Source organism: Zonotrichia leucophrys, chromosome 3 (genome assembly GCF_028769735.1).
Source record: "Zonotrichia leucophrys gambelii isolate GWCS_2022_RI chromosome 3, RI_Zleu_2.0, whole genome shotgun sequence".
NCBI lineage: Eukaryota > Metazoa > Chordata > Aves > Passeriformes > Passerellidae > Zonotrichia > Zonotrichia leucophrys.
The window spans coordinates 88,093,656-88,119,658 of NC_088172.1; the positions used below are offsets into that span (position 1 = coordinate 88,093,656).

Here is a 26,003-nt window from a genome sequence, read left to right on the forward strand (position 1 = left end):
CAGCTCCTCAGGGTGACAAGAACAAGCTGGCAGGGCTCCTGCACCAGAAACTCCAGCTCCACACCCATGCATGGAGCAGCAGCAGCCAAACTGCTGAGCCTGACTGAGGCAAACACATCAAATCCTCTGCTACCAGGAACTCACTCAAGGCTGCAAGAGCTACTCATTGGCTCAAATAAGAATTAAACACCAGTACTTATATGGCTGCAAACTTCATCCTAATGCACTCAGCATGCAGTGGCCAAGGCTGAACCAAAGAGAGGATGCTGTGAGTCGTGTTGGTGCAGCACAACCTTCCTCCCTGTCAGTGTTTGAACAAGAAAAGCAGTAACGTGGAAGATAACTCTGAACCAAGTCCTCCTTCCCTTCATGCTGGGTCCCAAGAATGCAGCTTGCACACCTCTGGTGAATAACACAGTGTTTATGGCCACAAACAGGCTGCAAGGACCAACTTTTCAGCCAGCCCCCAGGCCAGTTGCTTCTGCTTTTGGTTCTCTGGTAAGAAAGGTTTTCTAACCTCTTCCCTCCTACCTAACCAGGGTCACCTGCAGCTCATGGAGAACGGCTGGAAGAAGTTGGGCCCAAACATGGGGAAAGGGGGCAGGGAGGGAAGAAGACCAGCTTTGCTAAGGGACTTCCTTCCTTCCCAAAGCACAAAGGCTCCCAACCAGCAAATGGCACCCTCTCTGTCCAGCCACACTCTCCCTTAGCTCCAGGAGCAGTCACAGTTCAAGAAGTTTTGCTTCCTGGGCAACTGTCACTGCCAAGGATTTTTTCAACAAAAGGACCAATAATAATCATAGAAAAGAAAAAAAAATTAAAATTCAACTCCAGTAGAAAAATAATTTAATAAAGGGATAAGTTTCAAGAAAGTATCAGTATAGTAACAATATTTTAAGTAAAATGTCCACAAAAATATACATGTCTAATGTGACTATACATTAAGTTTTCCAACAGGTCCTGTTTTACACTTGGTTCAGTCCATGTAAGTTTTCATCTAGGAAAAGCCTTTACTGCTATCAGCCTTCCTGGGACAGATCAGTTTGCACAACAGAATCACATGGAAAATGTTTTCTAACTCCTTTTAAGGTCATACAAATAAACTTTAGAGGTGGTAACAATCCAGAACAGATCAGGTCATACCATATCATTAAAATAAGTGAGTACAAACAAGGAAAGTGAAAGTCAGCTGCCCAAGGGACACAGGCAGAAACATCAGCCCTACAATACACACCACACAACACTGACACAGCTGGAAAAGGAGGGGCATGAAGGGAAGAAGGGCAAGAGGGAGGGGAAAATCCCAGGAGGACAATTCCCAGGAATTGTGGAACTGCTAAACAAGGGGGCTGTAGAAAAGCCAGGGAAAAGCACATGTGACCAACATACGTCTAAAAACTGGACAATTTTGTAACATAGAAGATAAGCTAACTACAGGAATATGAAAATGAATCAGTGGAGATTGTTTATTTCTATTTTTCCAAATGGCTACTGAGCTGTAGAAGTAACAGGTCTGTTCCAAAAAGCCCTTACCAATAGTGCTAATTCAGCCGAACCAGAAAGAAAAACCTGGTTACAGAGAGATGGAAGAGTACAGTAGAAAGTAAAGAAAACATGTTCCACCAGCAGAGGACAGGAACGTAACACTGAAGGGGAGATGCCAAACAAGACAGATCAATGTTGTCAATGGGAGAGGTACAATGCCACAAAAAAACAAACCAAAGGGAACAAAACAAAAACCCCATCCCATAGAAAGAAAATGGAGAATGGCTAAAGAAATAAAAGGACACACACTTTCCAAAAGATTTTTTGTTTTATAATCAAATTTCTTTTACATAGACAACTGAAACACACCAATATTTTGTGCGAAAAATATTTTAAAATAAACTTTGCTTGTTCTACATTTTTGTACATTCTGATATACATATGTAACAAGGTTTATGGCACTGTAACCAGGATCAAAATCATACAAAGGAAAGAAATAATTGCTCTCATTTATCCTTTCTGAATCAAGCTGGCTGCTGTTGCACTATTAGACTTTAAAAATTATTATCTTATTATTAGTGGGCAGCCAACTCTTAATTGGTTTGAGCACTCAAAACAAACCCCAAATTATTATTGCACAAGAAGCCAGTGAAGGCATATGGCATAGAATGATCGAAGTCCCTTATGTTAAAACTTAACACCCCAAAATAGAAAAATAGAACTGGAACATGAAACACGCCAAATAAACTTTGTTTTCTTCTTTAGTTTGAGTCAGGAGTGTGAAAAGTGCCTTGCAGACTTTTAAGCTGCTCTGATTTCCTTTGTATCAGTGAGCGTTTTGCACAGTCTTTGCAGAACGAAGGCCCTTCTGTTTCAGGGAAGTTTTTTTCTGCTTTGTTTTGGCTATTTGTGTTTCATCTTCAACTTAGGTTTCTTCAGTCTATGAACCTGCACAGACTACTTAGCCATAAACTCTACAAGTAGCCGGAGAGAAGGGAAAAATAAAATTTAAAAGAAAAAAAGCCCAACATTTCTTCTTCCTGTTGTTTTTATTTTAAAAAGTACTCTTTTTGCTCTGAAGCCTCCCTGCTGCGACGGTGTCTGAGAAGGAAATCACAACAGCATCCCAAACCCAGCAAAGTTCTTGGATCTTTTAAAAACCTTTCCTTACAAAAAAGGTTTTATTCACAAAAAATTTGCCACAAAACTCCCCTTTGAAAGCTAAAAAGAAAACCCCACAACCACCCATCACTGCCCCAAATCAGGTGAAGAACAGGTTCCACCTCCTCGCAGCATGGCCGTCACACGACGGTCTCGACACCGATCAACTTTGGTGTGAGGATTCGCGGGGTGACTCCATTGTTCAGGTCTTCTTCGAACTCCAGTAACTGCCCCATAAAGTTAAGGTTGGGGGAAATGATTGGTCGTTTTCCTTTGACAAATTTATAGGCATCTGTCATGGTCATGCGTGTGTGCTTCATTAGGTACGCAATAACGATGGTGGCAGATCGGGAGACACCGGCCTGGCAGTGGATGAGGAGACCTTTTCCACACTGATGAGCTTCCTCTGCAAACAAGACAGACAAAAGAAGGTAAGATTTCTGCCTGTTTGTAAATCAGAACAAGCTCAGTGCAATCAAGAGTAACTTAATGTGAAAAGTTCCTTGATTTGGGACTTTTCATGGTGTCTCTTCCTCCTCCCATCCAGCACATCTTCCCCCAAGGTTTCAGAGCTACTGAATGTGAAACCCCCAGTCCACTCTGACACTGAAAATCCTCACATCCATTCTCTGCTCTTTATTAGTGGAACCATGCATTGAGAGATGCTGCTTCACTGCCAGGGAGCATTTTGTGAGGAGGGGAAGGTCCATGATGAGGCATCTCAGGCTTCATTTCCACCTCAGCTGCAACACCACTGCGTTATGTCAGCAGCTCAACCTCCCTGTTTTTCAGAGCAGGGAACCACCTCTAGAAACCAGATATTTTCAGATTCAATTCATAACAATGCATGTGTTTCAATGCCCAGTCCTCTGAAGCTTTACAAAAGTACTCTTGAAATGAGCTTCAGTGGGTGTCTCTGCTGTGGTGCCTCTGCAAAAGGAGGAGCCGGATACACACAGACACCCCCCCCACTAAGATTCATCACTTACAGGGAGGCACCCTGGCCAGCATTCAGGGGGGATAGAGTCCTTCTAATCACATGCTAACAGGACATGAGAGAGGACAGTCACTACCATACCATCCTCATCTGCCACAGCTTGCTGTTAGAACAGGAGATGGAACTTTCAGGAAGTCACACTTCAACTACTTCTTTTATTTCAATCCACAGGAGGAACATGAATTTAGTTTGCAGGTTTTGGCACGAATCCAACCCCACCAAGAGTACAGTTCAACCCACCCCACATGTTCAACCTGTACTGTGAGAGCATAAATGAAGCCAACTTCCCTCTAGACATTTTTGCCAGTTAGTATTTCAGAAAGCTGAAACTCTCTAATGCATTTTGACACACATTCCCAGAGATGATTTCACTTCCTCCTATGGCTTTAGTCTTAGCTAAACCTGGGGTTGGTTGTGGTTTTTTGAAGACATATTTAAAGAAACATAGGAAAACAATTCACAGTTTAAACATTTCCAAATAATCTCAAATGCAATTTAAAGTTTACCCTGAGGAAGGGAAAGTTTTGACCGGTTACTTCCCCAGCTGGTTAATTTGAGAGGGAAGAAAAACTCTCAATGGAGATATATTTGTTTATTAAAACAAAGACAGACCCTCAAGATGTAATTATTAAAGAGGAAGTAAAATGGGTTTTGAAAGGCTTTCTAAATCTTTCCAGAGCAAAGCTGTTCTCTCTGCTCTTGGTAAGGTCACAAGCCAAACACTATCTTTCAGCGGTTTTGAGAACTCCAATCCTGCAATTCAAGGGATAAGGGGAGCAGAAATCTCTCTCTTGTACCTCAGAAAGACCTGAATGGAGCTTCAATCTCTTTACCTTAGCTTAGCCTATTGCATCTCCTCATCTTGTTGAACTTGAAGTTTAAGGTTTTCTGGATTTCTTGATACAGCTGTTTTCCTAGAGGATCAAAGCAAGGTTTCCTTTCCTCTGCCCTTCACCCAAACAAGTGTTGACCTTCCCAGGCACACAGTAACCAGCAGCTTGGGAAGCTGACAGCACTACTGGTACTGCTGGGACTGGGTTAAGAACCAAGGGAAAATTTGAGTTAGAGATCTTATGGTACTTTACACTGTAGAAGACAAGCCCAAAGGCTCAGAGTGGTAAGAGTCCCCTGAACTGCAGCATAAGCAGTGATTTCTCTATTCACTCCACTAAAGCAGTGTGGCTGCAGAGCACAGGCACCAGCACACCATGACCCCCTGCCAGACACAGGCAGGCAAGGCTGAGGAGCCTCTGCCTTGAGCTGCCAGCCCTGCCCGGCACACTGCAGGGGCAGATGGGCTCACAGCAACCTGCTGAGCCCGGCCCTCCTCCCTGCTCCCACAGCTGGGGCCCAATCCCTGCGGAGCCTGAGTGCACCTGAGCGCAGAGCCAGCACAAAGGAGGGCAGGGAGGAACAAGGCTCTGCACCTCCCTGCCATTATGGGGTCAGGCAAGGACCTACACTGTGCTGCACACACAAACACACTTCTTCCTTTGTCTAGTACTCCTCCATCAAGCCTGAAGTATTGGTAAAGGAATTAGCTCAGTCTCAGCACAAGAAAATAGAATGTTATGTCAGTGGTTCCCCTGGCATATTTCAGAAAACCTCTTAGGACACATACTTGTGCTAGTGAAGCACCTTTACTATGCCACAAAAGCAGTGTCCACAAAGACATCTAGACAGGCAAGGAAAGGTCCTCAAAAGCTTTCAGTACCACATGCTGAAGCCCTGTCTGACCAGCCCTGCTTGAAGTGGCCATCTGGCTTTAGCTTAGCTGAGCATGGCCCCAGACGTGGCTGAGGGCTGTGCTGTGCTGTGCTGATTGTAATGAGGTCCAGAACAACGCTGCTGGGTCACTTCCTCAGCGATCTCCACAACAAGCGGTGTGTCTGTGGTGAACTCTCTCACACAGCCTACAGGGTTTAGAGGCTTATTAATGCAAGTTTTCATCACTATCCGCTCAACCACGCATACACTGAAGCTACAAATCTAATGGTGGAACAAGCCAAGTGTGAAAGTTTGTCAGTTTTCTCATTAAGTTAGCAAAGACTGAGAGACCATTAAGAACAGTCACTATGAAAAACTGGCTGAAAGCCACTGTGTAGAAACTAGGAATTCAAAGGAATCAAAAAGAGGGGATGACAAAAGTCTCAATTTTTTTGAGTTTCCTGAATTTAGAAGCCTGGAGGTAGGCGTTACTATCACTGGATAAAAATTGTAACCTCAGGCTACTTAACCAGATGGGCCAGAGATGAGAAAGGACAGAAATATGACGTGCCCAGCATTTCTGACAACCCAAACTAAAGGAAATATGGCCTTAACCAGCCTTCAGAGTTGCTGGCGAAGCATAAAGTTCATTCTCAATTGTTATAACGGGTAAAAATAATAACAATAAAAAAACAAACAGGAGTATTTCCAGGCAAGGGTAATTACCAATGAACTCAAAAGCCTCTTCAAAATACTGCCTGAGATTCTGCTTGTTGCTGTCAGTGGCTGGGAGCCGCTTGTAGTTGAACATGCCTTTCTCATAATGGTACAGGGGCAAGTGAGTGGTCACGTTGATGACGTAGCCGATGTTCATCCTCTGCATTTTCTCCAAGTCCTGAGCATCATGCTCGTTTCCGAGGAAAAGGAAAGGCAGGATGGGGGTGAGCTCAGCGTTCTCAATGTCTGGCGTGGTGGGGATGGACTGAGGTAGCACGGGGGGCACGGCGGAGGCACTGCCCCCTCCTCCCCCCTCGGGGCACTCCTGCAGCTGGAGGGAGTTGTCACAGAGGTTTTCATGGTTCTGCCTGAAACCGCTGAGTCCTCCTGGGAAGAGAGATCAAGCAGATAGTTTGGTTAGATACCCCAAGATTGCTTCAGAGCACACAGTGGGGCCACAAGGACTGGAGCTGGTTCTGCTGTCCCCATCACCGCTGTAACAGTGCCACTGGGCTGTCAACAGCGAGGGTGGCATGAATCAGGAGCAGGCATTGTCCTCCCTCTGCGCGGTGGATGGTGCCAAGGAACAACAGGGATCACAGACAAACATGCCTCTGTGCAACATCAGCCTGCTGGGGCTGCCTCACCTACCAGCCCGCACGACAAGGAAGGTGTTCCAAGAAAGAAACTTGACCAAAACTAAGGGGCCAAGGGGCTATCAGCACACTAGAGCAGAGCAGCAAGCCAGCTGGGACAGTCTTAGCTTTACCTGCCCTTTAGCAGGCCTGCAGGGCATCCCCCCCACCCAAAAGTTCCGAGGGGGATGGGAGCAGCTCACCCCAGCATCGCTGCAGGGAACAGCATGTACCGTCTGTGCGCCCAAACAAAAGAAAACCACTCCTTGTAACCTAACAGCGACTGAGGTGCTTGCTTAACATGTGGCAAACAGCTCTCCTTTTGCTGCCCCAGCCACCTGAAAATATCTAGCAAGAGTTATTTTTAGGACATTAAAATGGATTGGGAAATGGATCTGAGGGGGAAGGGAGAAGTCAGTTTTTCAGTGAAGGAAGCTCATGCCTTTCCTGCTGTATTGCTGGCTTTTTCAATAACCATTACCCTCCCCTTACTTTTTTCTTTTTTTTTTTTTTGAGGAGGGTGGCTTCACAGAGCTGGAGCAAGCAAAGTGGACCTTCTTTCTACACCTCATTCTGCACTGACATCAGCAGCAGGCTCCCCACCTGCTCAGTTTCCATGGCGATCCCACAAAGCACACAATGACATCAGCTGGCATGACATCAGCTCTTTGAGTGCAAACAATACAAGAACTACTACTTTGTGCAAGGCCTTTGGTAGGAGGCAGCAGCGTTCCTGGGAGTCACTGATGTAATGCTAACAGGTGGCTCCTCTGAAAGAAAAGGGCGGAAAGAGGAGAAACGCAGGGATGTGTTCCCCCCCACCTCACGCACGTTGCTGTTGTACCGGGATGCCTGAAGTCATGCTCAGCATCAACACGAGCCAAGTGCTCAGGCTCAATTGCACTTTGTGAACTGCAAGCCAAAAAAAACCCAGGAGAGGGGAGAGCGACTCTGAAGTTACTAGAAAGAGCCCCACTAGCCAAAATAAATGTGGAATGTCACCCTCCCAATAATGTTATTCAAAAGGAAAACAAATAAAGAGAGAAGCTATTTGTCTTTTCCATGCTCTTTCACAGTGATCCAGTGAAGGCATTAAAGTGAAGCAAAATATGCCTCCACTCAGGTTCTGGATCAGACACAGCAAAGGGTTTCAATGCCTACTGTTGAGGGCTGCAATTCAAATGTCCAATTCAAGTGTCTGTGACGTGCTCAGGGTGGGACCCCCACCCACCCAGGCCCATTTCGGTGCCCTGTGCTGTATTTCAAGGGCACAAGGCACTCAGAGTAGTTACAACCATCTGAGCCCCTGTAATGAAAGTGTTCTTTTCTACATCCAAACTCATGTCCTTCACGCACTGCTAGCAACGTCATTTCCCTGAAATCCTTGAAATGCCTACAAAATGCAGAATATTTCCCCTGCCTCAAAAATGTGCTTGTCTTCAGCTATTTCTGCTGTTTATAGGACACAGAGAAAACAGATTTGCCTTAAAGATCTCTATTATTTAAGTTGTTATAACAGGGGATCAGGCTAGAAAGAAGAGCAAGGACAAAAACTAAAGCTCAACTGCACCACCTGGCCTCAACAGGGCCTGAAAAGTCTTCTCAGTCCACTCAGGAAAATAAACAAGATGATGGCCCCTAAGCTGAAGATGTTTGAAGTCTCATCTAAACCAACAGCCCCAGCCTACAGTCTAGGCTAAAGACTAAACCCTAACCCACATTCCCATCTTTCTGAATGGGCAAGCAATCCATTCAGTTTGAATACCCCTGTTTAAACAATAGCTACAGCATGCTGGGATTCCCAAGAAAACCCCTGAAAAAGATTTTTTTTTAGTGACCCCAGAGCTCATTTTCCACCTCTCCTGCTGACCTCTGGGAATAAGCAGCCACAGCTGGAGGTAGAACCCCACTGGTTCCTCACTCAGATGGGGACACACTGATGGTGTGGCAGACACCATCTTGCTTCACCAGCTGTCTTGTAAGACATAGCAGAATATCAGGGCAAAGGATGGGAAGGGACCCCAAATACAACACACAGAAGATGCCCCAACAAGCGGAGTAGCCAGACATATAATACCTTCATTCACAATTTTTTTACAGACAGTAATTTTTTTTTTTTTGCCAGTGTCACCATTCCTAATGTCAATTCACATCCCCCACTCTCCTTGATCATCTCCTCATGTGAGAGGAGAGTTAAAAAGTCAGTTCAAATAATATTTGAAGCAACCCTCAGAGCAAATGTTCCTGAAAGAACACATTACTGGGGAGAGGATGACTAACCTGAATTGGCTCAGACATGTCAGCCTGGGGAGGACTGGACAAGAACACTGGTACCCAGGAAATGATGCAGCAAGGTGCAGTCATGGCAGCAAGTTGAACTCTAATCGAAGAGCAGGAGCTTAGCTTGTATCTGTGCTGCCATATGAGTCATGCAGGTCCCAAAACGGACCCAGACACCTCCTGAGTGCTGTTCCATTCTCAACACACACCATCCTTGTACAAACTGATTTATGAGGCACTAGAGTAATTTAAGTGGCACTCAAGCACCTATAATGCTCAGGCTTTTCTTAAGTTTGAGACTACCTCCCAAAACAGGTCCAAGCAAAGTTAATAATGATCAGTCAGAAAGAGAGGGATGGATTTTCCACATAAAGATAAATACAACATACAAAGTATTCAAATGCATCTGTATTCCTTTGGCGAGCTGCTGTTATTTCGGTTCATTTCAAGTCTTCATTTAGGGAGAGTAAAAAAGGTGGGAGAGAAGAGGCTGTTCCCACACCAGAGGCCAACACAAATCTCTTGCAAGCCTGGTCTAAGAGTTGATTCATTAAACTCAGTAAGGTGCAAGACACCACTGCTTACTGACCACAACTCCAGATCATAAGGGACCTCAAGGCATGGATGCAGAGACACAGCTTGGGGTTGTAACAAAAACTGCTTTGTGATTGACCCTGCCCAAGCCTTTCCAAACCTGGGGAATGAAGGAAGCACTACAGAGGGCAATAACAGCGCCAGTGGCCAAGAAGCACAACTTAGCAGAAGCCTCTTACTAGCACAAAAGCTGCATTTTAAAAGCAGCTTTTCAGATGCTGTTTGCAATATGGGAAAAGCCTTCATCATATAGAGACAACCTAAGTAGAGAGGTAACATAATATATCCACCAAGAAAGCCCATGGGAATGCATGGCAGTCTGCTGGAACCACAGCCACAGAGTCTGGACTCAGGAGTGCAGCCACCTTCAGTGACCAACCAAAATGCCAGCAGGCAGATGAGCCACTGATGGATGCCCATCTCCCCTGGCTTTAAACACTCCACAGAGCTTGTAATGACTAAAGCATGAGGAAGTATGCCCAGCCAGTGGGATGCAGCCTGTGCATGGGCACGAACAACATCCCAAGTGCCTTTGCTCTGTTCCAGCACGGCTGCTGGGCAGGTGTTCAGAGGGTTGAACCTACCCAAACAGAGATGGACATACAAGGACACTCAGCACTCTGGGCAACCCAAGGTATTTCTTCCACAAGGAAATCAATCACCGAAGTAGAATCCTTGCTGGCAGATGGCCTCGTGTGGCATTTAGCAGAATACAACAGAACACCAAGGGCTCTTTGCTCACCACTGATGCAAGACCCAAGTTGCAGAACCATTCTTGCAGTTGTAACTGCATGTCATTTTCCAACATCCTGCCCTGCAAGAACAGTTAGTAAGTGACAACAGACTTTGGAGTGTCTGAGACCTCAAAAATTTTGGAGAAGTTTTAAGTCAGCACCTTACGTGCTCCAGCTATTCCCACACATTTGTTCAAATTCTCTGCAGCCATCTGCCCATAAACATCTCACTTAATGCTCCTCAAACTCTCCCATCAGGCAGCACCCAAGCAGCAGCTGCACACAGATTTTCCAGCTCCAAAGCCACCCAGGACCCCAGGGCTCACACCAGCACTGCAAGACCAGGTGAGCAGCTGAACAGCAGCCAAAGCAGCTCTGAACAAATAAAAAAAGACAAGAATCATGGGTCTGGCAATAAATTCATGCTTAACACAGTGTCCGTCACCTGCCATCAGAAGAGGGCAAATAATATGCAAAACAAGCACAAAAGGCACAGCAAGAATAAGGCAGCCAGCTTCTTATGAGAGACTATAGCCTTGAAATTGCATCATCTTCAAAGAAATCTAGAGAAACAAATTTATAAAAGTGGATTGGCTGGTTGGGGATTTGCTTGTTTGAGGGGATTTTTTTGTTTGTTTGTACCATGGCAGCTTTTTAGTTTAGGGTTTTTGTTGTTTGCTGTTCAAGAATATTAAGAATTTAAGTACAAGGAGTACAGTAACACCTGGCTTCCTCCTCTGTCTCTCCTTCAGCCACCACTGCTGCTCTCTGGCTGCATTACTATATGCAAACTAGGATTTGGGCTCACAATATGCTTTGGCACATTTGCAATGTTTCCTATCTGGAAACAGGTTCTTGCCACAAAGTTAAGGAAGTAAATGACCTTGTTTTCAGTGGGAGAGCTTAGAGAGAGGCAGCTACAGTCAAATACCCTCACCACAAAGCAACACCTTTGCATTACCTCATCGGTGTGGATATACTTTGTTCTGAGCGTGGCAGGTACTGGGTGTTCCCGCTCCCACTGCAAACAGGAACATACTTTTATACATGACAGACTGCAGATGTGGGAGCCACATTTAGACTAAGCACGTGGTCTTAGGAGACAACCAGACCTTTCATATGGTTTTCAAAGCTGTCCAGGCAGATTTCTGGATCTGCTCATCCTTGATTACAATACCACAAAGCTATCTCGGAAAAAAAAAAGGGGGGGAAAAAAAAGAAAAGCAATGCACACACAAGCACAAGAAGAACAGAAATTCCAGGACACTGGGAAGCATCAGTGAAAGAGATGTTCAATCTGTAAATTTCCCTCCTCTCATGTTGCTGGGCTCTTGTGGGGTGCACAGCAGAGAATCTGGTGTTATCACAGTTCTGGTCACCACAACCTTTAGTCGCTCAGTAGTGAAGCCAAGCTTTAAAACACCCACTCTGCATGTGCCCTGTCAGTACCATCACAGCAAAGCCTGCGGCTGTATTTGAGTGAATTTAGGGCTGAAATGTCACAGAGAGCATTTGGGGTGCAGGACAGAGACACTCAGACAAATGGTGTGTATCTGTTTAAGACAATGCTTTGAATTTGTGCAATACAGCCTGTTCCTTTAAACCTGTGACCTCATTTATTTACATTACTGCAGAAAAGCACTGCCAGAAGCAACAGCTGATGACAGTCTCATGTATTTTTCCACTAAGACAACAATTAAACTGCTCCTGTGTTATTAATGAACAGATGACTTTGTGTCAAGTTGATTCAAAGCACAGGATGCCTCAAGGTTAAGCAAACGTGACTCCAGCATGTAAAAATAGAAGTTAGGTATTGTCCAGATGCTTTGCCCACCCAGTGCTCTCCTCCCCCCTCAGCCTCCTGAGCAGGAGGGCCCAGGTCTCACAGCCAGCCCCACCATGCTCCCAGCAGTGTGGAGAGGTCCTGCTGCAGGGTGGCACACTGGTCCTGCTGAGCCACCGCCACTGCAATGCCACCATGCGGCCTGCTCCTGGGCCACGGGCCTTCCGCCAAGGCAGATGCTGCTGTACAGGTTGAAGCAGAATTCTGCCATTACAGACCCAATCCACTCCTAGGATATGGACAACAACCTAGACCATCTCTTCACACCACCAACACAGCTATGGCTGCAGGTGTAGGTGTGCTGAGCACCAAGGACACTGTCAGGGAGGGCATGGAGGCACTGGGGTTGCATCCATCGGGCACAGGGCCTAAGGCCACCTTGCAGTAGTAGATGCAGCCATCACACTTGCTCACAGATGTTGCTGGAGTGATTTTAGCCATAACAAAGATGGTTCCTGGTGTGTCCTGGGGATTATGCTCTGTCCATCCTGAGGCACTGAAAGAAGGGATGCTCAGATCTCAGAACAACACAAGACACACACTTTCCTTGCCCAAGCAGGGCTCTGCTTCCCAAACTTCTTCTACAGCAACAGGGCCAATCCAAGCAGATCACTGCAGGAGTGCTCCTACTCTCCAAGCAGATGCCATCTCCTCACCACAGCTACAGCTGAGCAGTGCTCAAGGCTTGCCCTCACTGCTGTAGCAACTTTGACATGGCTGGAAATACTGTATTTGCCCACAGAGCAGGAAGGACAACTCCCTTATATCCACAGGGGTGGGGACCTATTGGACCACGCGCAGCCAGGTGACACTAGTGAACTGCTCACCTGCCTGTGGGATGTTCCAAGGAAACCCTGTGGCTTTCCCTGTCACCCACACAGCATTCAGCAACAGCTGTGCTGCAAAAGATTAAGCTTTGAGCAAACATAAAAAAGTAAAAGTAAACAGCACACACAAAGAACAGCTTCCACCTCGATACACTCAATCTAATCTAGTCTCTCCCTCAAACTGAGCTGCCAACAGCACTTCAAAAAAAAAGGCAAAACTTCACATTCCAAAGAACTTGCAAGGTCAGTTTTTTTCCGTGTGGGAAGTATCCTGAGAGGTCAGTTTGTACACAAATTCTGGCCTAGAGGAGTCGCAAGGACATCCTTGACACAATGGCATTGAGGTCCCTTTAGAAGTCAAGAGTGCAACGCCAGATAAAGAGGAAAGGTTCCCCCTCAACATCAAGGGACATGCACACATGTTTGCATGTTATTTCTAATTTAATCTCACTATGGTTCTCACCTCTCGTCACAGCACATCCTCTCTCACTGGCTTTTGAGGTCTCCGGCCTCATCCACTTTTATTTTTTTCCTCTGACACCAGCAGAGCAAAGCTGGCTCTCCCAGGGTCACATCCTGGGGAGGCAGGCGAGAAGCCATCCAAAACCCCACTCCCTGCCAGACTGTGCCAGAGTTGCTGGCTCTGTCCAGCTTCATTCTCGTCTCCTCCCAACCACACCATCACCCCCCAGGAGCCTCCCACACCTCAACACATGATTTGCTTTTTTCCACTATCAGCTTTCACCTCTTCACTTTTCCTCTTCTCGTGATTACTAGATCATCTAAATCCATTCCAATTAGAAAAAAAACAATCTTTCTTCCTTGACCTGCCACTAGAAAACCTTTCTTGAATTTCAGTTTAACTCTTCTTTATACTTTTTTTGTCTTAAATTTAGGGTTTTTTCTCAGACCCTGAACACCCAAGCAAACCCACATATCCCATCCATATCACCCCTTTACCTGTCAGCTTTTCCAAGAGATGCTACTAACTTTTGGGCTCATCAGCCTGTCCAGAAGCCACCCTGAATAATTTGGGACCCCCTCTCTGTATTCAAGGCAGTGGTTCCAACTTGTAACTGGAAATCTGCCCTATGTTATGGGAGTGCTGAGTCTGCTTATTTGAAAATAAAAACTCATGTATTCACAGGAAAACAAGCTAGCTTTCTTCAAACCACTGTGTTATCCTTGGGGAGCGGTCAGGAAGGTGAAAGAGAAGGCCTGCTCTGAATTTTGGTACAAGGACTAAACTATACAAGAATGTCAATAGGAATAAGGCAAAAACCCCACATCCCAAACACACTATGGTGACAACTCTGCAGCCACCAAGGAGGACTGGACGTGCTCTCCCTGGAGGGCAAGCGTTTATAGCAGAAACTCAAAATTAGTCACATTACAGCTTCTCATGGCAAAAGTATGTGTTCCCATGGGGATGCAGGCTAACATGAAGTCCAATTAAATAATCACTGGAAATGTCAGCATAAACCCTGAAAGAATACATACTTCTACTGTGAAATGCTCCCACTGGAAATCATATTAACAAAAAGGTCATCAAGAAATGCTAAAGCTATGTACAAAAGAGGCAGGAGAAGTGAGGAGGAAGGAACAGAAACTATTTTAATGCAATACAATACCACAAATGGTTTTATATTGACAAAGAGCTATGGGTCTGTTTTCCCAGACAGAGGTAGAGCTGAGCAGATTTGCCCAAAACAGCAAGTTTCATTTGTTTTTTAATCTGTTATCAGTTCCCTCCCTGGCCATGACCATAGGCACCTCTCAGGCGAGAGGCCTGGACAGAGCCAGCCCAGGAGCAGGATGCGGGCAGCTGTGGCTCAGCATGTCTGAGGAGGCAGAAGGGTCCCAGCACTGTGTCAGACACACGCAATCCTGGATGCGTAGGAGCAGACCTTTCTGTTTAATCCGAGTGCTTTAGAGAACACTGACATTTTCATGCTTCAGCCACTCATTTATTCTCTTTCCCCTTTTAAGGACAACCTCTCCAGGACAATTTCTTTCTAAAGAGAGAGCAGGCTGCTTTGTTTGTCCTGAGAATAACACAGGCTCTTTTCCAGTCCAAGCCACTGCTCCTCTACATCAGAAACACCAGCACCATGCACATTAATATGAAAGGAAAACAGGGTGCTGATATAGCACATTCTCATTTGGGAGTACCATCCATTCCTGATGAATTTAAACTCTTTTTAGACTGAAAAGTTTCTACCTTTTTATGTAGAAATAACAATATCTGGCTCTGATTTGACATTTTCTAGCAAGGTATTGCAAAACACATGAAGGAAAAACAAGGAAAGCAAAGGATGGTTTCTTGACATATCTCAGTGCCACAGAGTCCAAATTAAAACCAGCACACTACTGGAACTAGCAAGGTGTATGCTAGCCCCCATTTTGGCAAAAGCTTCAGGGCCAGCTCCACTGGCACATACATCCCAGTCTAAATGGTCAAGGAACCAAGGCTAGCCCCCAAAAACCCCATAGGCAAAGAGAAAGTTGACCAAGATTGCATCCATATTCTTCAGACTCAAGGCAAGAAGGAAGCAGGGAGAGGGCAAAGAGAAAAAGGCATATTAACAGAATCCAGAGCTAAACAGCAACAAAACAAGGAATATTTCCAGCTAAATGAAAATCAGTCCTTGTGTCCAAATAAAATAACTCCTTGTCTCCACTAATATTTCCCAGGAAACATAAGAACTCTGTTGTCCTCCAACAGTGATGATGCTCTGCCTTCCTGGACTAACACATATGAATTTAAGAATAATTTCATTGTAAACAATCAGAGTGGTTGTGTACCTAAAATATGCCAGCAAATTTTAAGCAGCAGCAAAAATCTTATTTTTAGCTCTCATCCACTGGACAGACAGATTCCCATTACCTTAACAGAAAACAAGAATAATTAAGAGCCCAGCATCAACATAGTGCAGGTCAACTGCTCCAACAGCAGCTTTTGCTTTAAAGCATTAGTGTTCAACTGCTTACATAAGGCTTAATATCACACTTTGGCATAATGAACTGGAGACAATCAATTTGACTGGTATGACAGAAGCTTGCAAGTTTTCTTCTATTTTCTTTAGGCCATTGTAAGAAAAAAAATATATATGATAATTATGTGTGGACAGAGTAACATTTGTTCTTTTTATTACCTTTAATTAGAAGCAGCTCTTCTCTGTTGCAGTGAATCAAGTGGGAATTTATCCAGAGAGGCTGTAGGCTTTTTAAAGCTAGGGCATAGTAAAGGAGTTGGAAACAAATGCGTTCACATCTCTATTATTATTCTCTTAATTTATATTTTCCAATTTACTCCTTCAAAGCCCTGATCTTGTAAGCAGGGTGTTGCATGCACACAAAGCAGCACTTAACCCTGGCAGGAGCGGTGGTTCCCAAACCCTCCCACCCAGTGGGAGCATTCCTGTCCTCCAGCAGCAGGCAATGACAGATTTACATTCCCTCCTGACCCCACCATGCCCAGACCCTCGGGTGGGCACAGCCCAAGGCAGAAGCTCCCACTGCAGGAGCTGTGGGTGGCTGTAGCTGGGCTCACAAAGGGTGGCATTGCTCCAGGCAGCAGCAATCAGAAGCTCATTCCTTCACGTAAGAGGGACGAGGTGGCACCCAGACCGACAAGGTCCCGGTTGCTCCCTGCAGACTGGCCAGTTTGGGTCTCTCTGCACACACTCTCCTGGGACAGGCTCACTGAAACCAAGTGCCAGGAGATCAGAAGCTTGTGCCCCTTCTGGATCCCACTCTTTTTACTGGGAGCAGAGCATTCCTTTGAAAAGGAGGCAATTCCCTCACCCAAGCAGAGAAACACATGAAGATGAACCTCTATTAAAAAAAAAAATTCCTGGAGGCAAATCAGAGCCTAAAATTTGCAAAATTATGTGCAAAAACGCACAATCAAGGGAAGAAAGAGGGTGCTCCAAAATCCATCTCCCACTTTCTGCAGCAGGCAGCTGTGCTGTCCCAGGGCACCACTGGGACTGTGGATGGAGCCAGGGTCAAACACACTTAACACCAATTGCAACGAGAGAGATAAGCTCTGTGTAACAAATGGCGCAAAGGGCATTAAAAAAAAACCAAACAAACAAAAAGCAAAACAAAACAAAAACAAACAAAAAAAACCCGAAAACAAAACCAAAAAAACCCAAAAACAAACCAAACCAACCAACCAAAAAACCCACAACAAAACAAAAAACAAACACATCCAAATCAGATGAAAATGACTTCTCTACACTTCATGGCAAGTTTGTTGTGTTGGCTTAATCAGAGCTCCCCTGGCCACAAGACTGCCCTGCTATCTAGGCCCAGATTTATCCCTCTAGTCCAGTTCCTCCCTTTTTGTACCACATGGCGGACAGACTTGCTTCTCCATCTCTTCCCCTTTCCTTCCAGTCCCCAAAATGCTGCTCCAGAACTAGGTCAGAGACCACCTCTGGGTAGAACACAGGTCCATGGGGAATCAACATCTTTCTAAGCAGCAGAGGATTCACCAAAAACAACCTTCAGAGTGCTCCCAGATGTGAGGCTGCCTTCACCATAGACACTGATTGAAGCAAAGAGTTTCCTGTACTAAAAAGTCACAAGATGTTTAAACAAAATGAAACAACAAAACTCCCAAGCTTCACTACTGAACCACAGAGCATTCATCAACACACTGCGCACAGACCATGAGCACCCCTGAACTTCCCAGCTGCAAAAACACTTCCCCTGAATCCCCCGTGCCTCCTGCCCACAGCAGCCCCCATTCTGCCCTGTCACAGGGTGTCCTGAGTGGCACTGCCAGCACTGGTGGCCAAAGCCAAGAGCACTAGTGCACATTTCAGCTTTCCCACAACCCTCAACACTCAATGGATCAAGAGTAGGTGAAAAGCCTGCCAGAGGAAGCTGAAGCAAATGCAATATTCAAGACAGCACCTTGATCCAATCTCCTCTCAACCAGACTCTTTGCAGCCTTTACTTTTCCATGAGGCAGGGAAAGGTGATGTCCATGATAAACACACTGCTCTTCTTTAAGCCCTAGCTTACCAAACACCTTTATGATTAAGAACAAATTAACTTTTACAGTACAGAGGTGTTTAAAAAACTGCTACAGACTGATTCAGGTGAGAACTTAGACTCAAAGCTTCAGAAAAACAGCTGCTCACAGTAATTCAGGTCAGCCTTGTGATTTCTGTAGCCAGCACTCTCCCAAGCCCACCAGGGACTTCCCAACAAGGCTAAAGCACCACACAAAATCTCATCTCACACACAGACGGACAAGGCACTAGGTTATCTTCAGATTACCATTATCTATTTATTTAAATAGCATGACTTGACAGCCCTGCAAGCTGATGCTGAATGTTTGAGAGGTGTTTCCCTCCTGGCTAGCTGGTGAAATTGCAAAGCAGGGAAACGTTGAGATGTCTGTATGCTGCTTATATTTATAGCATTTCTTCACTTTTGAGTTGTTTGCATAAATAAAAACCCCTAAATATAATGGGGCTTTTCACAGAGTAAAAAGTCATAGCCTAAAGACAAGGGATGGGCCCCCTCTTCAAATGCATCATAAAGCCAAGGCAATCTCACTAAAAACTTCTGTGCTCATAAGTGTAGTGAAAACTTTGGCTGCTGCTTTGGAAGCAAATCACACATGTACAGTACAAAACACTTTTTTTTTAAAATTGCCCATCTGTACTAGTTAAGATCCAGACACCACTCAAACCTCAAACACAGCTACCCTTCCATCCCAAGCCTCTCCAAAAGGTTCTGTTCACCTCGAGAACAAAAAGCCAGAAGATAGACGAGCACATCATCCTAGAGAGATTTCAGTCGAGGAAATTCTCTGGCAGGGCAAGGGTAAGGGTAAGGGCAGCACATGAGGCATTCAGCTAATTATAATCCAACATCTACCTACCAGGAACATCATCGGGAATGTTACCCCAGTTTATACAGAACTGGAACCAGATTTTTCTTTACAAGCATCAGAGAGGTTTGCCTAATGTAACATTTTGGTTCTTTATTCCATGGGTATAAGAAACTGGGGAGCAAAAACTGGGGCGGGGAAATCTCCTTTCTATTGCTCCCTTTCCAAGGCACTGCCATTGCTCTCTTTCCAAGGACAGTTAAAATGTGATAGGCACCATGCAAACCAGCACAGCAAACTCTCAGATGCCATAATCTCAGAGAAAAAGCCACATTTACCATTACAGCTGAACAGGCAAAGTGTAGAGGTACCTCTCCCCTGCAGAAGTACCCTCAAAATATGTCAAAGACCCTGGTCTCCAGCCACACCATCATCCCAATTTATCTATATGCAAAAGGTAATGACACATACAAACAATTTTCTAGTGTGATGGCAAAAAATATTATTTATTCCAGTAGAAAGATACTTTAAGCACCAGCAATCAGAGCCTGAACACTGAAGGTGAAATCTCAGCTCTGACAGAGCTAGCAGAAGCTTTTCCCCCAGTGAATGATAGGGCCAGCTCTCCTCTGCAGCACAGAGGGAATAAATTTTATTTTTAAATGCTAAGTGACTCATGTGAAATGTCCTGTGTTTTTAAAACTACACATTTCCCTATTACAACCATGACCTAATAGTTATTCAGTGGAGATCTCTGGTGGAAATAAGTGCCAGGCACATGTTTTGTTGGTCAGCTGGATTTGTTGACCATTACATCAAGTTTTACTTTCAAATACACTTGTGCAGTGTAATCCAATTAGGGTTTAAAGCAACACTGACACTGTTAAATTCTATAATTAATCAAAGTAATAATTAAGGTATTTGTACAAGTGACCAGGTCAGGTATTCCAAAGGCAGCTGATCACAGTATTTACATGAATGTAGGAGAATATAAAGCAAATAATTATTCCTTTTGTAAGGAATAATTACTTGCTTACAAAGCCCCTCTGTAGTTGTTTCAACTTTGCTGATATGTGACTCTAGCGTGGTAAGAGATCTGAAACTATTCTTAGACCATGGCAGAAAGCATGAAGTGGTTTCTTGGCAGGTCTTACACTCCCCACTATAATGAGAGCAAGTCACTTCATTTATTTCCCTGTCAGATGAGCAGAGAGAAGACTGAAAGGCAGAGCATAAATAAACTCTTCAGACTGTGAACAAGAACAAAGAAACAACCAGGTTTTGTGGAGGAACCAGCTGGTTCCTCCCCATCTCCTTTGCAGAACTCCAGGCATGAGTTTACAGCATACAGTGGAAATTAAAAAGAAAAAGCCAAATCATATTTTTCATCTCTGCTTTTAAATTCCTTGAAGTCAAACACAGCAGCCCTTACAAACTAAATGCAAGACTTAAGCAGGTTCACAAGGCTCCTGCTGCTGGGTCTTGAGGGAAAAGGAAGAACGGCAGGATGGAGACAAAGCCACTGGACCCTGGTCAGCGAGACAAAGGCAACTCCTCTTGTGTTAAAAGCTGCCAAGATGTGCTGGCATAGATGCTTCAATTTTTCATTTTATTTTCCTTTGGAGATTGAATTTAGCTTGTGAAAAAAAAAAAAAAAAAAAAAAAAAAAAGCTGAACTCCAAGCCTAAATGTTTCAGTCATGGAAAGCTAGTACTTTTCATCTGAATGCAAATGAATTTCCCACTTTCCATTTTGAGGTCCTAGGAGCAATCTTAAGCATACCAGCCCCCAAGACTCAAGGAAACTTTTGCTATGAGCTGAGGTGCTCAGAGAGGGCAGAGATGCCTCACTGTTGGGTTTGCAGGAGGGAAAGGGGCACAGCCCTACCAAGGAGGGCCAGGGCTGCTGACCCAGCCTGGGGTCACAGCACCACGTTCCTCTCCTCCCCAAATTCAGCTTTGACATTGGCCTCAAGCAGAAGGGACACTGGGCTCATATCACCGCCCCATCTCCATTTCAATGCTAAGAAAAAAAAAAACTAAATTAAAAAAACAAAAGCATCGACAAAAAGTGAAGCCTTTAGTTTTCAGCAAACATGGAATACCATGGTCATGGTCATGGGGCGTTGGGGGAAATAGGACTTCTTCCTATTTTGTTTATAAACAGATTGAGCAGCAGCTTTAGCCAGGACAGCTCAGGCTGTTACTGCCTGTGTAGCAGGACTACCAAATACAGGATTCTTATGGGCTTATTTTTTGTAAAAATAGACGATTTATGCCTGTCTCAAGTGTTGCTGTGCCCTGTGGCAAAAGAAATAAGCAAATCTTTCTTAAGAGCTTAAATCAAAATTATGCATGTGTTACATTTATGACCAAAAAAATGTTAAAGGAAGTAGCAAGAAGAGGCATGGATAGAAAGGGAGGAACTGAAGTCTTAAAATCTTCCATGCCACAGCATACACGAAACCCTCTCTTGTCACATCGCTAGTTTATACACTGGTATGCTACATTAAAAATAAACCACACTACCTCTTTAACTCGTGCCTAATAAGGCACGCTATACATACATTTATCTATAGATCACGGCGCGGCCTTGGAAAACAGCAGAGGGTTTCTGTGCTGCTCAAAAAGCCTCGGGCACCTCCGAGCCGCTGGCGGGGGACGGGCAGGGCTGTGGGGCGGGGCTGTGGGGCAGGGCTGTGGGGAAGGGCCGTAACCCAAGCCCCGGCCCGGCGATGGGACCGAGAGCGGCCGCGGCTGACAGCAGCACCAAACATGGACAAGGGGGCACCGCAGCGGGGCCGGCGCTTGGACAGCCCGGCTAGCAACCAGTGTTTGCAAACACAACACGGGCATCAGATGGGACCGCAATAAATTGGCGCCGGGCAGCGGAGAGCGAGAGAAATTACTCAGAGTAACACATCCAGGCAAAGAGGGCTCCCCGGCCACCCCCAGTTTCGTTTTAGCGCCCGAACACAGGGACGGGGACGAGCCAGCTCCAGGGCGGCTGAAGCACGACGGAAAAAACGCTACCTGTTAAGTGAAACTAAATAACGAGTGCCTCCAGCGCCACGCCCCCAGCTCGGAAAGCCAGCCGTAGCCTTCCTAAATGTCGCTTTATCCCAGGCTCAACTCCATCCGACCCCAGCTGGAGCCCTGCTTCAGAGAATGGGAGTGGAGTTATGGTGACGGCCCAGCAGCTCAGCGCTGCCCAGTTACTGCTCTGCAGCTTCATCTCAGCCAGGATCTCATTCCAGGTACTGAAGAAGTACCATGCGAGGCTCCGAGAAGCTACAGTGTTTTCAGAGAAACACAGAGAACACCTTCAGCACTCCACTTTTCTAAGGATAGGAAGGCTTGCAGACTACAACCACTTATCCAGCTGCAAAGGCTGTACAACAGAAGGATTACCACCAGAAAGGCACAACTCCAGTGGCAGCCTCACTCTGCCAAGCGCCTCATCTCCTCCTTCCACATATGCAGGGCATCATCGTGACCCCAGAGACTCAATAAAAGCATACTGGGATCCTGTTGCAAGTATCAAAACAAGCCCAGCATGACTACACTCTTACCAGGAGCAAGGGGGACAGTTCAGCAATTTCAAGCTTCCACAAGATACACAGAGGAGTATCTCACAGGATCCCTAGATCCTACAAAGCCATGAAACTCAGCTGAGGAAAAGGGATAAAGTACCAGCCCACTGCATTCTCCTGCCACACTGTGCAGGTTGGAAGTAGCAAGCTGCACAGAAAAATTAAGCAAATTAAATACATACAGTATGAGCTAAGCAGCAAATCCTTCCACAGTTTCCCACTGCCACAGCCAGTCTCTGCCAACCATACCTCCGAATGGCATAAGCACCCAGGGGAAAGGAAATTTAATCTAGAGGACAGCATTGTTATAAATAGGATCTGGAGAATAAAGTGAAGTGTCCTTGGATGATGCCTTAATTGGTGGGGCTCATCTCCACCAGAGCATTAAGGGATAAACCAAATTCCACATTAAAACAGGAGCCTTTACAGGAAAGCCATATACATACATAAGCACTCATACACAGAAACACACCACTTTCAGATCACTCTTTAAACAAATAATTTCCCCCTGTCCAGTATTCTGACCCTGTATCACCAAAACTGGGCTTGATTGCTCAAGTTGTGCTGACTGGTCCATGATACAATGCCTCAGACCAAGTGACCTCCCTAATCTTTCCTCCCCCCTCCTTCTACTCTCCCACTGTCCATCTCCAGCGCCTATGAGTCCAGTTTTACATGGACTAAAATAAGGCTGCTAAGTAAAGGTCAGTCTAACAAACTAAAAGAGAAGTATCCCCTCCTGGACCTCTGCTCCTTGAGCTATAAATACTCAGAATAAGCACTGGGGGAAATTCTTTGTTTGCACAGACAGACACCAGGAAACACATTTCCTCCTCCTTACACTTCTCACCCCTCCTGCTACTCAAGGACAACATCCAGAGAAAAGCAAGCACCTCTCTGCTACCAGCACCATGATTTGTCCAAGGAAGGCATTTGCTTTGCCACTGGTGACTTGAGACACCCAGGCCTTCCCAGAGATAAACAGATGCTTTCAAGGTGCAACCATCAGCAAGGCTAACAACAGAGAGTACACACTGCAAAGCAAACCAACACACTGTGTCTGGGCAACGAGGAGGATTACCTTTTAGGACTAAGGGCTCCTTGCCTTCTCGCTTGAGTGACTCCAGCACTATGTGGAGTGGCTGCGAAGGCATCACCCTGCTTGGCTCATTGGTATTCTCATCATAAACTACAATTTCTTTGGAAAAGATTCTCTTGAAGGAGTCCTTGCCTTCCCGGCAGGAGATCAAGTCCAAGACTGTGATCTTGCCCTGCTGGAGCCTTCTCCGGCTGATCTTGTCAGAACAGTTAATGTGGACAGCCCCTTGAATGTGGCTCTTATTATACTCCATGAAGGGCCTGCAGTCAATGATGACAGGACCTTGGTTCTGTTGGTGGCTCTTGCTGCATTTGGTCATCTTCTTGGCCAGATCATTGGGGTAGATGATTTTGATGCTGGCGAGCTGCTTGGTGCTGCCCGAGACGGGGCTGCCCACGCCGCCCAGTGGGCTCAGGCTGCCGGCGTTCTCATTGCTGTTGACCATTTGGTTGGCAGCACAGGCGGGGGAGGCTCCAGCGTGGGTGCTGCTGGTGCTCGCTTGAGTTTGGGCCTGAGTGTCCTTGTCGTAAGTTGCCACAGTGCAGCAACTGGCACTGCTGCATCCACAACTCAGAGAGCGTGCAGAGCCGTTGGATGAGGGCATATACGTGAGATTAGCAGTCTTTAGGGACACGACAACTCCGCCGAGCAGACTGGAGTGGCTCTCACCAGCAGAAGAAGCAGATTCAATGAAGCTGGAGTCTAAACACAGGTTGAGATCCTGAGGTCTCACTGGCCTCGAAAGTGCCACTACTACCCTGTCGTCTAAAGGAGATGGAGGCATGAGGAGGCTGAGCACTAGCAAGTTAAGAAGAATGCAAGATCACCCTGAAAAAGAAAAAGCAGAAGAGAAAGAAGACAAAAGGTGATGAAAACAGATCATGAAATCACATAAACCAAGAGATCCAGCAACTTATTTTACCGACATTCATTATCCCTACAACCCCTTCTGACAGTTGCCAGCTCACAGTAGCTGCTCATAAACCTTTTCAGTGCTGCAGAGAATGCTTCAGCTATCTGCATGTGCGCCCATAGCACGCAGAATCCACATGAGCAGCCTGGACCGTGCAGTGACACCCAGGAGAAGACATTTAGCTACATGCAGATGGTACTGAGCTATTCCGAAATCCCAGGCTGCAAAGCTCACCACTGATAACGACAGAGGCATGTTCCCTTACCCCGTTGCTCACTGAAAAGAAAGCAACTACTGGGCTGAATCCACTACAGGGAGGAACACGCAAGAGCTGAATAGCTGAATGTGTCAGAGGTGATCTGCAACTTTTCCAGCATGCTGGAATAAAATTAGCCTGTGAATAAATTTTCTGAGACAGTTACAAACTTGAACACATAAGGCTAAACAAAAAAATACCCAATAGAAAACAAAAAAAATTTAGCTTCTGGAGATCCTTATAAGCGTGCACCTTGCACTTCCCTCCCCCTGTTAGAGGTGAATCCAATCCCAGTTAAGCCCTTAGCTCCAGGCTCGGGATGTCTGCTGTTCTCTAGCAGTCCGTGAGGTAAATTCCCGCAACCCACCACATTTCACAGCTTCTTCAAAGAGTAGTCCCCTCCGCCCCACGCAAGGTCACTGCCTGCCCCACCTTTGCCTTCCCATTTGCTAAGACGCAGCACGCAGGATTTGAATCCCCCCGTTTCTACTCGGCAGACAACGAAGACGACGGGAACAAAACACCCAAAGCCAGCCTGACAGTGCGTCACCTTCACCAGCAACTCTGGGAGCAGCCGCAGCTCTCTCTGAGAAACCCATCCCGGCACCAACTTCACCAACTCCACCAAGACCCCGGAGCGGGGCGAGCACTCGCAGCTCCCGCTGGCCGCCCGGCCGGCCCTGCACCGGGCCGGCTGGGAGATGTCCATCCCGAACAGGGGATGGCGGGGGGGCACTGCCACCTCCAGCAGCCACCGCTCTACGTAGCAAACCCGCGGGTGCCTCCGGAGCGCGGAAAGGCGCCGCGACCCGCCCGCCCGGGCACGGCGGAGGTGCCGCGGCTGGGCAGAGCGGGGCCAGCGGCGGCTCGCTCGCTCCAGAGACTTCCCCAGCCCGCTCTTTTCCCAACCCTCCCCTCGCCCTATTTAGGATAAGAACTAGGATAAGGGCGCCCCGAGCGCATTCGCCTGACGCAGTTAAAATTATTTAATAAACGAGGAAGACAACCCAGTTACCCCAGCGAGGGGAGACAACGAAAGAGCCCAGGAGAAGAGAGAAGCTAAAGTTTTGCCCGCGATCGCAGGGAGCCAGGGCTACCGCCAATCGCGCGGCGGGCCGGGCCGGCGCTCCCCGCCCCGGCAGCCCTGGCGCGGGCTCCCGCGGCCGCGGCCCCGCTCCGCGCCGTGCGCCGCACTCACCGGCGCGCCGCGCTCCGGCTCGCTGCGCGGAGGTGACGGCGGCCGCCGCGGGAGGAGCCGCTCGTGCCGGTGCGTGTCGCGCGCGCTGCCCCGCGCGCCGCCCGCCCCGCG

General features: G+C 46.4%; 1 protein-coding gene across 1 annotated transcript; it reads right to left on the bottom strand.

Moving 5' to 3' along the window:
* Positions 1–836: 836 nt before the first annotated feature.
* Positions 837–26,003, bottom strand: DUSP10 (dual specificity phosphatase 10). The gene is made up of 4 exons (XM_064709165.1): positions 25,893–26,003; positions 23,508–24,353; positions 6,077–6,454; positions 837–3,052 (listed from the first exon to the last, which is right to left on the bottom strand). The coding sequence occupies exons 2-4, from the start codon at positions 24,307–24,309 to the stop codon at positions 2,787–2,789; spliced, it is 1,446 nt and encodes a 481-aa protein (XP_064565235.1). The 5' UTR covers positions 24,310–24,353; positions 25,893–26,003; the 3' UTR covers positions 837–2,786.

What these genes read in the sequence shown, in the direction of transcription:
- DUSP10 (XM_064709165.1), bottom strand. Translation starts at nt 24,309, where the DNA reads ATGCCTCCATCTCCTTTAGACGACAGGGTAGTAGTGGCACTTTCGAGG. An exon ending in GGAGCCCTTAGTCCTAAAAG is followed by an intron (nt 6,455 to 23,507) that starts GTAATCCTCCTC and finishes CTCTCTTCCCAG; the next exon opens with GAGGACTCAGCGGTTTCAGG. An exon ending in AGAGGCTTTTGAGTTCATTG is followed by an intron (nt 3,053 to 6,076) that starts GTAATTACCCTT and finishes TCTTGTTTGCAG; the next exon opens with AGGAAGCTCATCAGTGTGGA.